At 43.4% G+C, this 16,113-nt stretch overlaps 2 protein-coding genes across 2 annotated transcripts in view; one reads left to right on the top strand and one right to left on the bottom strand.

Moving 5' to 3' along the window:
- Heatr4 (HEAT repeat containing 4) overlaps positions 1 to 7,544 on the top strand; it is a 31,685-nt gene extending 24,141 nt beyond the window's left edge. The window contains exons 15-16 of the mRNA XM_048362305.1: positions 1,296 to 1,354; positions 6,821 to 7,544. Of these exons, the coding sequence (XP_048218262.1) occupies positions 1,296 to 1,354; positions 6,821 to 6,970 (209 nt within the window). The 3' untranslated portion in view covers positions 6,971 to 7,544. The remainder of the gene's footprint in view (positions 1 to 1,295; positions 1,355 to 6,820) is intronic.
- On the bottom strand, positions 1,420 to 3,417 carry Riox1 (ribosomal oxygenase 1). The gene has a single exon (XM_048362307.1). It carries the CDS (start codon positions 3,358 to 3,360, stop codon positions 1,486 to 1,488), a length of 1,875 nt encoding a protein of 624 aa, XP_048218264.1. The 5' UTR covers positions 3,361 to 3,417; the 3' UTR covers positions 1,420 to 1,485.
- Positions 7,545 to 16,113: the final 8,569 nt, after the last annotated feature.

Genomic DNA, 16,113 nt, shown 5'->3' with positions numbered 1-16,113 from the left:
GGAAAAGTTACCACTTTTATGTACATCTATGCTTCATGTTACAAAATCATGTAAAATCTCAGGACACAACTTAAAATGATGAGGGTGCAGAAATCAAACCAACTATACCAAAGTATACTTACAAAGTCTGTGTGCCCAAGCACAGCAGCAGCCTCAGGTCAGTCAGCCAGCTGCCTACCAGCCACCACCCCAAACCCAGGTCTTCAGGCTGCAAATCCAGTGTTCTTTATGGCACACCAGCTCTTTTCCACCAGCCAATGAAAATATTCACTTGTCAGATTTGGGGGAATTTCTTCCAACTGCCAGAAAAAAATAGAGTGGAAAGTAACTTGAACACCAGCCTTTCCTCATGGCCAGCTTGCTACAGTTTATTAAGGCTAATGACGGCATAACTGGGTGATATGCTGCCCTTTTGAGAGCAGCGCCAGCTACTGATTCAACTAAGAAATGAGCAGAAACAATATTTATCCTCGTAAAGCTGATGTCAGTGGGAAATAACTTTTATGCAAATATTGTCCTGTTTGGGATTCAAATAGCAGAACTGAAGTGAGTAAATTACCCATAAAGTTAAATAAATGGCACCAGTGAATTATTCTTTAATGTATGGGGGGGTGGGGGCAGTACCAAGGAACACAAGGCCCAGAGCATGCTAAGAAATTGCTTAACCATTTGTGTCCCAGTCCTTCTTTATTAAGTGAACATGCTTTTGTGTTGTTTTGGTGCCAAGACTGGGGCTTGAACTCAGGGACTGGGCACTGTCCCTGACCCTTTTTGCTCAAGGTTAACACTCTACCTTGAGCCACAATTGCACTTCCAGCTGTTTGTTTTCTGTTTTTGTTTTGTTTTGGTAGCTAATTGGAGATAGAGACAGGAATTTTCCTGCCTGGGCTGGTTTTGAACTGCAATTCTCAGATCTAAACCTCCTGAGTAGCTAGGATTACTGGTATGAGCTACCAGCTCCTGGCTTTTATATGCTGCAACCCCTCCAAATTGCCTTTCATCTCAAATCATTATAGATTTTCCTTATGTCCCTCCTGTATTTTTTCAAACCAACCAATGTAACAACCTAGGCTTAGAAAAAGGAAACATTGTCACTTTAATAACTTCTAATATTCATACAAACATAGTAACAAACAGGATACTGATCCCAATCCCCCCCAAATAACTGATGAAAAAAAACGCAAATGAAAACTTCAACTTGCAAAAACTTCTAATGTGTTCAGCAGTATGACCCAGTCAGTGTTAAAACAGTACCCTGAAACCTCCTCCAATTTCTGCTCTTAATTTTTACCTAGATGAAATGGTTCTCTCTAGAAGACCAGCTGAGATCTGTGACACTGAAGCAGTCATAAAGGTAAGTATACTTGACCATAAGTGATTACCAGTTTAAGGAGGGGTTTTTTTGTATGTTTTTTTTTAAAAAAAGGTAACCATGGCAGTAGAGAATCCATTCAGCAATCTTTCAACCATCAACAAGAAAATAGTTTAGAGAGGCATCTTGGTGATCAGCAGCCCCTTATCATACAACATAGTTGCTAAGGAAAGCTGGTCTTCCACACTGTCACAGGGCAGATCTCCTACTCTTACAAATTCTGGATAGGAGCGAAGCAAGAGTTCCATGGCATCAGCTTGCTGGGGGTATATTTCCAAGCACTTAGGTTCCTCCAGATGATAAACACGAGAGTTTTCCACCGTGTAGTAGAGGAACAAATGGCCTCCTTCACCCACCAGCCGAGCTATGCCATCCTGCAGCATGTGGACTTCTGTTTCTGTTGTCAAGTGAGCCCCCACATTTACAGGTTCTCCAGCCTCCCAGCGAATTGGGAGCCCATAAACACTTAGTGCCCTCTCCCTATCAGTCAACACCGGGGGCAGAGAATCGTGGATGAAGTCTTTGGCTCGCTGGTCAGCCACAGCATCGACTGGAGCAAAATGTCCCAAGCGGGCAACCAAGACCCGCACCTTTTCCATGAAAGCAGTTCTTCGAGGATCTTTTGAATCTGAATGCTGGGCCCCCATGTAATCCATGAAGTCTCGAGGCAGACCCCTCCGAAATTCCACATTTTCTTCCATGGCAGCCTGAATTGCCAGAGGTAGGATGGCTTCCAGGAAGTCACCCCAGGTATTGCGCTGGTATGTGGACAGAGTGAGGTGCAGGGAGTGAACCCCATCCTGGCATTCTGCTTGATGAATGAAACCCCGCGGAAAATAGAGCAAATCTCCGGGTTCCAGCACAGTCTGAAGCACTGGCTCACCAAGGTCTTCCTGCCTGAAGTTGGGGCTAGATGTCAAGGCCAGTTCTTCAGTTGGAACACGAGGTCGGTAGACCCGCCAGAGTTTCCTACCTTCCAGCTGCAGCACAAAAGCTTCGATGTCATCGTAGTGAGGGGCAAAGCCCTGCGAGTTGGGGGGCGTGAGGTAAACATTAGAGCCTGCCATGCTTCCAAACTGCTCCTGGAGCACCGCCAAAAACTGCCACACGATGGTAGAGAAAGCTTGCGGGCAGAGAAGGCGCAAGGAACAGCCGGCCTGGTACAGAGACCACGCGGCGGCGGGCAGGGCGCGGCCCGGGGGGTTCAGGGTCTCGCGTCGCCCGTTGATGTAGCGCGCGGCGTCCAGGTGCTGCCCGAACTGCACCTCCTCGTGGCGCAGTATGGAGTCTAGCTCGGCTGTGGAGAAAAGGCCCTGGTAGTAGGCGTGATCCTGTCGCCGCACCAGCACCGCCTCGCGCTCCCAAAGGCGCCTGTAGAAATGGTCGGTCGGCACGGGAGCGATGAGCCACTCGAAAAGGCGCGCGGCCCGCCGCCGGCTACTGGGGGTGCGGTTCAGCTCCGAGAAGATGCGCTGCAGAGGAGTGTGCCGGGGAAGCTCCTTACCCGCCTCATCCAGCTGCGGGCCCAGCTGCGGGCCCGGCAGCGTCCCGGGAGGAGCACCGGCCGCCAAGTGCTGAGCAGCGCCGCGGAGGGCCGCGGGGTCGGCCGAAGCCAGCCCCAGGCGCGCGGCCTGGGTCTGCACGGAGCGCGCGGCGGGCGAGGCCTCCGGCAGCTCCGCCGACCCCTGGAGGCCACGCGGCTCCCGCTGGCCCGCGTCCCGGCCCGCGGCAGTCGCCGGCCCGCCGGGGAGCGCGGCCTCCGCACCGTCGGCCGACGGCTCTACTCTAGCGTCCTCGGGATCCTCGCTCGGCGGGGCCCGAGCCCTCAGTGCAGCCACACGGGACGCGCCATTTCTCCTCAGCTGCCTTCGGACCTTCCGGGGCCTCAAGGGCAAGGCCAAGACCGACCCGCTGTGTGGCTGCGGCTGGCGCCGGCGCCTGACCCGCCCGCGCCGCAACGGCCCCACACCAGGCTGCAGCCCTTCCATGCTGGGTCAAAACTACGAGTCCGCTGGGGAGCTGGCCGGAAAGGACCTCAGCCGGGTTCCCGCCGCGGTGCGTTGTGGGGAAGGGGCGTGGCCTCCGCCCCTTCTCGGTTGGCCACGCCCCTCACCATCCGTCTACCAGGCCCCTCCCCTCTCTGTGTTAGTAAACGTTGAATTCATGCCTGGCTCATACTCAGAGGCAGAATCCCTGGCAAACGATGAAGCCTTCATATTCGGGAAGCAACTTGAAAATTTTTTCTAGTCACTCTAGGAGAAAGACAATTGGCCACTTCTAGTCTGCATATTTCCACGTTCCTCCTGCTGTCCTCATTTATGTGAACAGAATTATATCCCAGTGGCCTCCCACTATAAACTGCCATAATTCTTCTTTTCATAGAATGTCACCAGGCACAGTTCGAGATTCTACACACATCCCACGTCCAACTAGTTCTCTTTACTCTGCAGATAACTTCGCTGATTGAAACTCTAAGAGTTTTCTGCCTCTAACTTCCTTTCTGCATTAGATATCTTTGTAGTCCTTATTCTCTCTCTGAAAAATAACTTAGAAACTTCTGTATGCGCATTCATGGTGTCTGCCTTTCCCACCATATGAGGTTTTCTTTCACGGCTACAGCTTCTCTAGAGAATCTTTAATCTTTACTTTGCCTGATTATTGAATAAACTATTTAAATTTAGACCTCTCATTTAACAGACAATGAGGTAGGCATGATGGTGTTATATTTGAGAACATGTTCACTGCCTTTGTGCACCTATTGTTGCATTGTTTTGTGTTGTTGCCACTGTTGTTTATTGTTTGTTTATTTGTTTGTTTTTTGCCAGTCCTGGGTGTTGGACTCGGGGCCTAACTAAGCACTGTCCCTGGCTTGTTTTTGCTCAAGGCTAGCACTCTGCCCCTTGAGCCAAAGTGCTGCTTCTGGTCGTTTTCTATATATGTGGTTCTGGGGATTCGAACCCAGGGCTTCATGTATACAAGGCAAGCACTCTTGCCACTAGGCCATATTCCCAGCCCCCGTTGTTGTATTTGAGACAAGGTCTCTCTATGTAGCCCAGGCTGGCCTCAAACTGATGATTTTCCTCTCTCAGCCTCCCTAGTGCAAGATTGCAGACATACTCCACCATACTCAGCCCTCTTTTGTTGCTTTATATGTAAAGTTTACTACTATATGTGTGAATCATTTAAAATAAAATCTCAAAAATAGAATTTCTGAGTCAAAGGACAAGGTAATTTTTGTTATTGTGGATAAGTTTTGCTAAAATGTTTTCCAAATGCCTTTACCTCCTGCCATAGCCTCCTGAGTGCTGGCATTTCAGGGGCGCAGGTAGGTGGGCAGGGTGGCAGTTAGTAATCTGGAGTTTACAATTCTGTTTGCATATTTCCTGTGGAAGCTTAAGTAAACCAGTGGTGACCCATATCAGACAAGACTGAACTGGTATAGGTGGTATAATACCTGCACAAAATACTTGGCTGAGGACCAAAGCAGGGGCTTAAACAAACCCACATTCTCCAAAGTCCTGTGCTATAGTACAGGGCTACAGGACCAAGAAGCAGGGGCATCAGAAGGACCCTTCCTAATTGACACAGAGACAGTATTTGCTGGCAGAACTCTGATATTGGATCCCTTGAGGAGATGTAGATAAAGAGGATATATCACCATTGTTACTGGGAATTGAATTGCCTTTTCACAAAGAGTGGTTTTCCGTTGACAAAGGACACATCCTACATAGAGGAAAGTATTGGGCTTCTCTGTCTGCAAAGCAGGCTGTGCTCAGCTACTAAAAGCTGTTTGTTATCTCCATGTGCTTTACAAATTATCTCCTTCTCCCAGTCTTTCCTGTGACCTCATCTTCTTCTTTTTTCAGCATCTTGGGATTTCCTCAAATACAGAATCGTGTTGATAGCTCTGTCCTCTTGTTTCCCCTGAAACTGGGAGTTGCCTTTTGGAACCTGACTATCTTTAATTTCCTTTTTTTTTTTGCCTGAGGCATTACTAGGTTCTTACTATAAAAGAAGCTATTAGTAACTCTATGTGGGTGTGCACATGGGCACATGTGTGTGCACTGGTCCTAGGACTTGAACTCAGGGCCTGGGTGTTTTCCCTGAGCTATTTTTACTCAAGACTAGCATTCTTCCACTTGAGACACAGCTCTACTTCAGCTTTTTTCAAATAACCATTTTCATATAGATATAATTTAATGATTTGGAATAATGTCCTTAATATATTGTTGGTTAGGGAAAAAGCAAATAAAATACGAATTACATTTGAATCCTATTTGTTGCTCACATATGTGTGTCAATGTATATGTATATGTTTATCTGTGTATCCACATATATTACTTTTTAGGAATCATTACATTACAGTATATAGCCATGGATAAATCACTTGAGCTTCATTGAATTTTTAGTATCCTTTGCTCATTAGTTCTACTCCTAGAAATCTATCCTTCAAAAATATTGACCCATAATCTGGATGGAATGGTACACACTTGCAGTCCCACTTACTGGAGAGGCTGATGCAGGAAGAATGCTTAAGCCCATAAATTACACACAAGCCTGGGCAATGAAGTAAAGCTCTGACTCAAAAAAAATTCAAATATAAATTACATATATGTACATTGTATATACAAATTCATGCATGCACATTACATATATGTAAATTTATATTACTATTTTTATATTTAGAAATTATTTATGATGTTAATTATACGTAATTGACATGTATGTGTAACTTGTACATCTAATTTTTATATGTTTATAGATACATATTTAAATAAGAGAAGATTTTTCTTTCAAGGCTGGCTTTAAAGAACAATCCTCAGATCTCAGCCTCCAGGGTAGCTAGAGTTACCAGTGTGAGCCACAAGCACCCAGCCCTTACTTTTGTTTTATACCCAGGGTACCCTACATAGTCCGGGTTGGTCTTGAATTTATAATCCTCCTGCCTCATTCTCACAAGTCCTGGGGTTATTAGTCATTACCACCAAACCCAGGTAACAGGTAACACATATAGTTATAAAGAAACTATGTATAAAAACATAGTTGTGATTTTTTTAAACAAAAATGAATGAACCACATGCTATTCTGTAATTTGAAATTTTAATTTATAGTAAATTTTGCATACCTTTTCTTGGTGCTTTTAAAAGTAATTGTTTGTTAGTACATATTTGAGTAAGTTTCAGTTTTGAAATAATTACAAATTGTAATTTGTATATGATTATTACATATGTATAATCGTATATATATCTCATATATATGAGACCATATATGATCCTGGCTAGGGTCAGATTGGTATGGAACTCATACATCCTATATTCTTACTAACTTAAGTAACTCACAAAGTTATTATAACAAACCCTAGCTAAAGAGATCTTCATTTTGGGTCTACTTCTCAAATGAAACTTGATGTTTGGCATAACTTGCTCATGTATTACTATTTCTCTGCAGCCTGTGTTGCCCCCAACACCAAGTCCCTGGCTACGAAGTCCAGTTGTAGCCCTAAAAATGCGAAGAAGTCCACTACCACTAGACCTACGTACCATGCGGGAAAAAAGGATTGCTATGGGACCCTTTGGGGCTCCCAGTGAGGAGTTCTAGCTGAGTAATACTCTGAAGATCTTTTTCAACCTCATGTCTTCTCCCTGTGAAAGGAAAGATGCCCATGGATAGATTAAATGCTTCTCTTGCTCCAGGAAGCAGGCAGTGGTGGACCCGGTCACATTCAGTCTCTTTCATTGACTTATTACAACCTTCTTGTTACTATATTTATAAAGAAATATTATTTAACAGTCTGATTTCTTAATGTGTGACACTTACGTAGAAGTTTAAAGAAGTCTGACATCACATTAGGTGACAGAGTATATTTTCCCAGACCCTTCAAAGGTCATATTCAAAGTACAGCCAGAGCTACGAATATTTTCACAGGGGAAATGTCAAGACTCAGTATCTTTTGCAAGCTATACAAATTTTCTTCTTGAACCCAAATTAGAATCCTGTTTGTCTAGGCAAGAAAAAAAACCACAAGTCTAGTCTTATTCAAGAGGAAGTTCTTTAACTTCAATTCACAAGGCCGTGTGAAAGTCAAGTCACAGGACCATTACAAAACAAACCAAATACTGACACAGTCATTTCCCCCTTTATACTGTGCAGGAGGATGTGAACACATTTAGATACAGAAAAAAGAACTTATTTGTTTCCAGCCCAGTTACTCCTAAAATTTGGACATTGTAGGGACTGGGAATATGGCCCAGTGGCAGGAGTGCTTTCCTGGTATACATGAAGCCCTGGGTTCGATTCCTCAGTACCACATATATAGAAAACAGCCAGAAGTAGTGCTGTGGCTCAAGTGGTAGAGTGCTACCCTTGAGCAAAAAGAAGCCAGGGAAGTGCTCAGGCCCTGAATTCAAGACCCAGGACTGGCCAAAAAAAGAAAAAAAAAGATTTGGACATTGTGAAAAAAACTTCAAACTATCTGTATCATGAAACAGGATTCTGTAAGAGCCATGGAAAAGGAGAGATCCAGAATTCAAAGAAATGTGAATCCAGCTTTCTCTCCTAAAATACTGATTAATACTTATCTCCTAAGAATCATTGAAACATTCAACAATATATATTTCCCTCCCTTTTCCCAAATATATTCTCTTTTCTGGTGACACTATTAATAAAATGTAAAAAGCATTACTTTCCCCTATGAACTAGCAGCCACAAAACATGACAGGGAGAATGTAAGTTTACTGTATAGCAGATAGTCTTCACTTTTCCTGACTTATGTAATCCATGCATTTATTTGTTACTGTATACATTCAATCTAAGTGAAATACAGATCTAAGAAGCACCATTGCATAGAGTATATTACAATTATTCCCACATCTAAGCTGAGGATTCTGGGATCTGGCTCCCATGAGGCATTGGAGACAATGAGTAATACTGTGCATGTAGTTTCTCAGCCCCTCAATCTTTGAATTTGTCATTTAATACTGAAAGGGCTTTATTGTGAGCTCTTTGCATTACTGGCAAGAGCTAGAGAGTGGAACTGACTCTACAGTCAGTGAGCCAGCAAGGGGTACAGAGGGTCTCTTAGGCCACTGGCACTGTGGATGACTTAAGAGCCCCAGAAGAAATGGCCCTTGTCCTCGAGGAGTTTACAAGAGATTTTATAATGAACACATACAAGAACCTTTCAAAACAATATGCTTAATCTAGTGGTAATTGTGTGGCACACAGCAGATGTGCTGAAGGATTCTGAGGGAGCAGAGTGCTCAAGTCATCTTGCAAGATGAGGCATTTTCATTGGATTTGAGACAGCACAAGATTCAGATAGACAGAGAGGAGGAGGGAAGCCCTTTTCAGGTAAAGAGACAATGGGAGAAAAGACAACAACAACAATTTCTTTCTCCCTATTTCCTATTCACTTATGTTTTCACAACAAAGGAGCTGACACCCCATCTCGCCATCATGATTTCGTTCGTCTATTCATAGTAACAAAATATTACACTAACAAAATAGTCTATAATTTCCTTGATCATCTGTAATGAACTCTAACCTGTCCTTCCTGGCTGATTCTCTTTTCTCACAGAATGTCTCCATTTGTCTTTTCATTCATCTACTACCTTTCTCTGCCTTCATTATTCATGGTTGATTAAGTGAATAATTGATCCCATCCAGCTATAAGAGAATGCTTTTGCTGGGAACAAAATTTAGTAGTAGGGTACTTGCTAATATGCAGAAGGCCTTGAGATAGAAGGCCTTGAGATAGATCCTCACTGTCACAGAAAGGAAGAGAAGGAGAAAGCGAAGGAGCAAAGGTGGGGGGGGAGGAAGAGGAGGAGGAGGAGGGGGAGGAGGAGGAGGAGGGGGGAGGAGGAGGAGGAGGAGGAGGAGGAGGAGGAGGGGGAGGAGGAGGAGCAGGAGAAGGGGGAGGAGGAGGAGGAGGAGGAGGAGGAAGAGGAGGAGGAGGAGGAGGAGGAGGAGGAGGAGGAGGAGGAGGAGAGGGGGAGGAGGAGGAGGAGGAGGAGGAGGAGGAGGAGGAGGAGGAGGAGGAGGAGGAGGAGGAGGAAACAATAGCAACAGCAGTTGCTTCTGTTTGGCTCAGGCTGTGAGAGACTCCTCAGGTTGATCTAGATCAACTATTTTTCATCCTCGATGTTTCTCATGATTTACACATCCCATCTAAGTTAGCATCCCTCAGTAGCATGTCAACAGACCAGACCAAGAGCAAATTCTTCCTAAAACATTTCAAATTCACTGTGTTCATAACTGAAATCTCGGGTTTTCCCACATCCCTACACAAAGCAGTGACTCTATCACACAGTTATTCAAGCTTGGGAGTCATGGCTCAAACTCTCCTCTCTTCCCCTCTACCTCTTTCCCCTCCTTTTCTTTCCTCTACTTTCCCCTCTATCCACATTTCTCCCTTCTCGACATCCAGTCCTTGAGACCTTCAAAGCTGTCATATACATGTGTATTAGTATATACATATATGTATGTATATACACACATCTGTCCATCACTACCACCACTATCATGGTTCAGCACCATCTTCTCTCACTTGCACCATAGGAATAGCTTCCTAGTTGTCTGCCGTTCATTCTCTATGGTGTGGAAACAGCATGGAAATTTACGTACATAGCTGAAAAATAAATTTGACTACAGGGGTTATGGAATTATTGATCTTTTTTCTGCTAGACATGTTGCTGCCTGTCTCCTTAATTGCAAAATTGTGAGGAAAAAAAGTAATCTCGTCCTTCTACAGACTCCTATTGATACCATTTGATCTCCCCACTCTGCCTCATCATTTATGAATATTGCCACAAACACAAATACTAGCAGTAGTCGTCATCAGGGACTTACTAGGAGGTAGAAGACAGTCTTCTTTTTTCCTTCTTTCCTTCCTTTCTTCCTTCCTTCTTTCCTCCCTTCCTCCCTCCCTTCCTTTCTTCCTTCTTCCTTTTCCTCCCTTCCTCTCCTCTCTCCCCTCTGTGTCCTCCCTCCTTCTCCTCCCTTCCTTCACTCCCTCCCCCTCCTCCCTCCCCTCATTACCCTCCCTCCCTCTGTTCATTCATTCATTCATTCTCTCTCTCTCTCTTGCTCTTTCTTTTTTTCTTTCCTCCTTTCTAGTGAATAGAGTCACTGTTTTGTGTATGGATGTGGGGAAAACTGAGATTACAGTTTTGAACATAGCAAATTTGAAATGCTTTTGTGTTGGTCCTGGGGCTTGAGCTAGGGGCCAGTGATCTGTTCCTTAGCTTTAGCCATTCAAGGTTAGTGTTCTACCACTTGAACTACAGAGACAAGAATCTCATGGACTTTCCTGTCCAGCTTGCCTTCAAACCCCAATCCTCAGATCTCAGCCTTCTGAGTAGCTAGGATTATAAGTGTGAGTCACTAGCACCCAGCCAGTTTTCTGACCTTGAGGGGTTTGTTGTCTATCTTTTTTGACAGGGGAGAAGTTAAGACAGGATCTCACTTATGTAGTATGGTCTGACCTCGAAATCACAATCCTGCTTCAACTTCCTGAGTGTTAGGATTATAGGTGGGTACCACCAGGCCCAGGTTAGTTGGTTAATTGAGCTTGTTTGGTTGAAGGGAGCTGCAGAACCTTTCAGAGAGGTCAAGTACAAACTTGTCACTCATTTTTCTTTTTTCTTTTCTTTCTTTTTTTTTTTTTTTTTGCCAGTCCTGGGCCTTGGACTCAGGGCCTGAGCACTGTCCCTGGCTTCTTTTTGCTCAAGGCTAGCACTCTGCCACTTGAGTCACAGCGCCACTTCTGGCCATTTTCTGTATATGTGGTGCTGGGGAATTGAACCCAGGGCTTCATGTATACGAGGCAAGCGCTCTTGCCACTAGGCTATATCCCCAGCCCCTGTCACTCATTTTTCTAAAACTCCAGAAATTATATATGTATATATAGTTGTATTACATATACATGTATTGTTATGTCAAGTTGCAAAATGACCACCAAGAAGGCCACCGAGACTCAGACGTTCCGAAATGCAAAAGCAAAGCAAGGCTTTATTCAAGCAAGCTGCAACTCGGGCCTCGTCCTACCCACCAACACAGCAGAGGTTAGGAGGAAGCCCCGAGCTGCGATTACACAGGGCTTATAAAGGCAAAAAACAAAGTTACAACAATCAGGTGTTCAAGCAAGCAAGATTAGGACATGGGTACAAATCTGATTGGCTCAGGGCTCGAGACATTCTGGGGGCAGTTAGAGTTAAGCATTCCCAGTGGTTAGAGTTCTTGACCGACTGGGCCCTAATAAGCTTGTCCTGGGTTTGCTCACAGGGCCTGCTTATCTCAGGTTCACGTGGTAAAGTGGGGTTCGCGTGGTAAAGTGGGGCCTGACTTCAAAGTCTGGCACTTCAATATAATTATTACACATATATATCACATAGACATATGTGTATACATATATATATATATACAAGTGTGTATATATACATACATACAGATAGGTAGGTAGATAGATAACTAAAATTTGGACCAGAGTCTTGAGCTTGCTAGCTGGTCATCTTCTACTTGCACCATATATCCAGCTCATCCAATTATATTTTTAAGATAAAATACAAAAAGAGGTGCTAGAGAAGAAAATTTTAATTATAGTATATCTTTAATGTATAAGTTATTAAATTGTTTCTTTTAGCACAGAACTATAATGACTAACACTTTCAAATATTGCCAAAAACCTAAATTGACATAAAGATTCATAGCAGCATTATTCTTACAGCAGCCTTATTCTTATCCATGGACTGATACTGTTAGGAAACTGATTTATGAGTGTTAGGAAAGATCAAGCAGATGAAAAGAGAGAAAGAGTGCTTGCCTTGTATACATGAAGCCCTGGGTTCAATTCCTCAGCACCACATACATAGAAAAAGCCAGAAGTGGCGCTGTGGCTCAAGTGGTAGAATGCTAGCCTTGAGCAAAAAGAAGCCAGGGACAGTGCTCAGGCCCTGAGTCCAAACCCCAGGACTGGAAAAATAAACAAAAGAAGGGGGCAGAGACTTCAGCAGACCAGAACAGACTTAAATTACAGCTGCAGATTGAGCAGGATTGGAGAAACAGAGTGAGGAGTGTGGGGGATTTTAGGTTCTTATACATTCAAGGGTGAGATCTTCTTAGGGATTTTTTGTTCTGTCCTGATGGGGATTGGTGTATGGTATAAACTGTCCTGTTCGGGTTTTATGGTAGGGGTATTCTGTGACACCAACAGTCCTGCACTTTCAGATAAGGCTGGAGTCAGGGGTGATGTTTTCCTGAGAACCAGGAGGGCTCCCCAGGGAATGGTTGTCAGTGGGAGCAACATTGAGTTATGAAAACAAAGCCGATTTCCATCAGCTACCTACTATAGAATACTATTCATTAATAAAAAGGAATGCCCTAGTCAGGCACTGGTGGCACATGCCTGTAAGTCTTTAGAGTATAATCACAGTTCAAAGTCAGCCTAGACAGGAAAGTCCGTGAGACACTTATTTCCAGTTACCATCAAAAATCTGGGAGTGAAGCTGTGGTTCAAGTGGTAGAGCACTAGCCTTGAACACAAAACCTCAGGGACAGTGTTACAACACAGATGAGCTTTGAAAAGATTATACTAAGTGATAACCACCAGACACAAAACAGCACATAGAGAATTCCATTTATATAAAAATCCAGAACAGGCAAATCCATAGAGACAGAAAGTGTATTAGTGGTTGCTTAGTCCTGAGAGAAGTAGGTGGGGAAGGGAATGAGAATTAACTGCTAATTCAACCCCGGTTGAATAGGTACTAAAATTAGATTGTGATGAGATCACAAAACTTTGTGGTTATACTGAAAAACATTAACTTATAATACTCTAAGTAGGCAAATCATGTGGTACGATGATTATATATTAACTTCTATGTTGAGGATAGGGCTATAGCTCAGTGGTAGAGCATTTATCTTGTATTTGTGAAGCCTTGAGTTCTATCTCTGGCATAAAAAGAGAAAAGGATGTATGTAGGAGAGTCATTAAATCTATATTGAAAGCCTTTAATGGACCTGAAAGGCCCATCAGAGTTAGACAGATGAACACTGGTTTAGAAATCAGAGGTATCTGAGGCCAAACATTCTACTACTGTAGAAGATCTTGTCTGTGAGACCTTATACAAATGACTTCTCCAAGATATTTTTGGTCACTGTAAAAAATGATAATTCCTAGTTTACAAAAGTAAGTGCTTTTTAAGATATCAACTAAAAACAAATGTGTGAGTGACTATTTGTAATCCCAATTACTTGGGAGGGCCGGAGCAAGGTTGCAAGTTTCATACCAGCCTGGGTAATATAATGAATGAAACCCTGTTTCAAAAACAAATTTATTCCATTGTTTCTATGTTCTAGGTACTATTCTAGACTCTGGGGGATAGAGCAATGACCACAACCATTGATATTCTCTACAGTGTATCTCAAGTCAAAAATACAGATTTTTCTTGGGTGGGAATGTGATTTAGTGGTAGAGTGCTTGCCTAGCATGAATGAAGGCCTGGGTTCAATTATTTAGTACCACCAAAACAGAAAAAGCCAGAAGTGGCTCGAGTGGTGGAGTGCTAGCCTTGAGCAAAAGAAGCTCAGGGACAGTACCCAGGTTGTGAGTCCAAGCCCCAGGACTGGCAAGAAGATAGATAGATAGATAGATAGATAGATAGATAGATAGATAGATAGATAGATGATAGATAGATAGATAGATAGATGACAGATTTTTCTTGTAAACTAATTTGCCAAAAGTATCTCTGGGCTAAGTTCAGACCTCAGGCATACAGTTTGTTGTTCCCAATGTAGGCTTTTCAAATGATGAGTTCCTAGAATGTTGCTCACTTGGCCAAACATTAGCATCCTCAACCTGCTCTCATAACAATTTAAAAAACACTAATAAAATTAAAACATTCCCCATAAAATTCTAGGAAATCATCCTGGCAACTAATTGAGCCAGGCACTGGCAGGCATTGGCCTGACTCCCATTCATCGCTGGGAAATTCTGCAGCCTTCCTCCCTAACCCAGGGAAGCTCCATTCTTATTCTTTTCCTTATCCTCATTATTGGTTACGGGGTGTGCACCATCACAGCCAACCCATTCATTTTCCATGTCTACACTGGGTGGCAGTTCCTACACAATGGTTTTGGAATGGACTTGTGCTTCTCTGGCCTTTCAAGATCACCTGTCCCTGGAGGACCTTTGGGAGAGGCCAACTCTGGGTAAAGTCTTAGATGTTACGATTTGGACCTTTGGGGCTGGGAATATGGCCTAGTGGTTGAGCATTTGCCTCGCATACACGAAGCCCTGGGTTTGATTCCTTGGCACAACCTGAGTTCAAGGCCCAGGACTGGCAAACAAACAAACAAACAAACAAAAGTGTGTGTGTGTGTGTGTGTGTGTGTGTGTGTGTGTGTGTGTGTGTGTGTGTGTAGGAACTGTGGCTTATCCCTGTAATCTCAGGAGGCTGAGATCTGAGAATGGCAGTTTGAAGCCATGCCGGACTGGAAGGGCCATGAGACTGTTATCTCCAATAAACTACCTGAAACCCAGAAGTGGAGCTATGGCTCAAAGTGGTAAAGCAATAGCCTTGAGCAAAAGGATTAGGGACAGCATCCAAGCCTTATGTTCCAGCCCCACTACCACCATCAATGAATGAAGAATGAACGAATGAATGAATAAATAAATGAAAAAAAGAATTAATGTCAAAGCTTGAGCACACACTTCTTGCAAGTTAAATCAGAATCTTAGGGGTTGCTAGGTTTTACAAGCTTCTCAAGTCATTCTAATATGAATCCAAGGTTGAAGATTAGTAGTGGGGATTAATACTGTTACTCCTGTAAAACAGATGCACTGTTAATTATTACTGATTCCCCACATTAATTTGCAAACCATAATTGACTATACTTTTACTCTTGGTTTATGTTCTAAAAGTGCACCACTAGGTGTCAGTTTGGCCACACAAGTTGATTCCTGGAGGAAGCTTTTGGTTCTGTGCTCTGAGTAACTTGCTGTATCAACCAAATGGTGATGTGCTTGAGGTATGCCTGGCATAGTGCCAATGTGATTTGCAGCTAGGAGCATGCAGCAAGCATAAAGTCCCTAGTTCAAACTCCTATACCACCAAAAACAAAAATAACAACAAAAGCACCATTAAGAAAATAAAACATGGTTTCTATTCATATTATATAGACAAAGTAGCTGTAGTCTCAGTGATGAGGTAGATGAGGGCCAAAAATTCTGTGATGTAATGGACATGATGACACATTCCTGTTACCCCAGCAGTATGGAGGCTGAGGAAAGAGGTGGTGGGCCATCCAATGAGACCCAATATCTAAATGAGAGAAAGACTTTGTCCAAGGAGCCACAGGAAGTGGCAGAACTGGAACTCAGGTTTCATTCACTTATTCAGAAGCATGGAATACTTAAGTCTGTGTCAGGTACTATGCAATAGCAGAAAAATCCTACCTGTTCCTAGGATGATGTGACTCTGGATGACTGCTGCTTAAATCATTTAAGACAGGTAAATACTACGCAAATGGTTCTCACACCCTACAAGTTTGTGTTTATCCTTCACTCGGTGCATTTGGGAAGAAAAGGTGAGCATCTTCTTTTACATTTGTTCTTGGCCTTGGGTTAGTTCTACTTTGAAAAGAACTTAAATGCTATGGCTGGGAATATGGCATCATGGTAGAGTGCTTGCCTAGCATGCGTGAAGCCCTGGGTTCGGTTCCTCAGCACTGCATAAACAGAA

Source organism: Perognathus longimembris, chromosome 14 (assembly GCF_023159225.1).
Source record: "Perognathus longimembris pacificus isolate PPM17 chromosome 14, ASM2315922v1, whole genome shotgun sequence".
NCBI classification, from domain to species: domain Eukaryota; kingdom Metazoa; phylum Chordata; class Mammalia; order Rodentia; family Heteromyidae; genus Perognathus; species Perognathus longimembris.
Note: the sequence above shows the minus strand (reverse complement) of the source record. Positions and strands in the feature narration are given on the sequence as shown.

Excerpts from the sequence above, each read along its gene's own strand:
- Riox1 (XM_048362307.1), bottom strand. The coding sequence starts at position 3,360 with ATGGAAGGGCTGCAGCCTGGTGTGGGGCCGTTGCGGCGCGGGCGGGTC.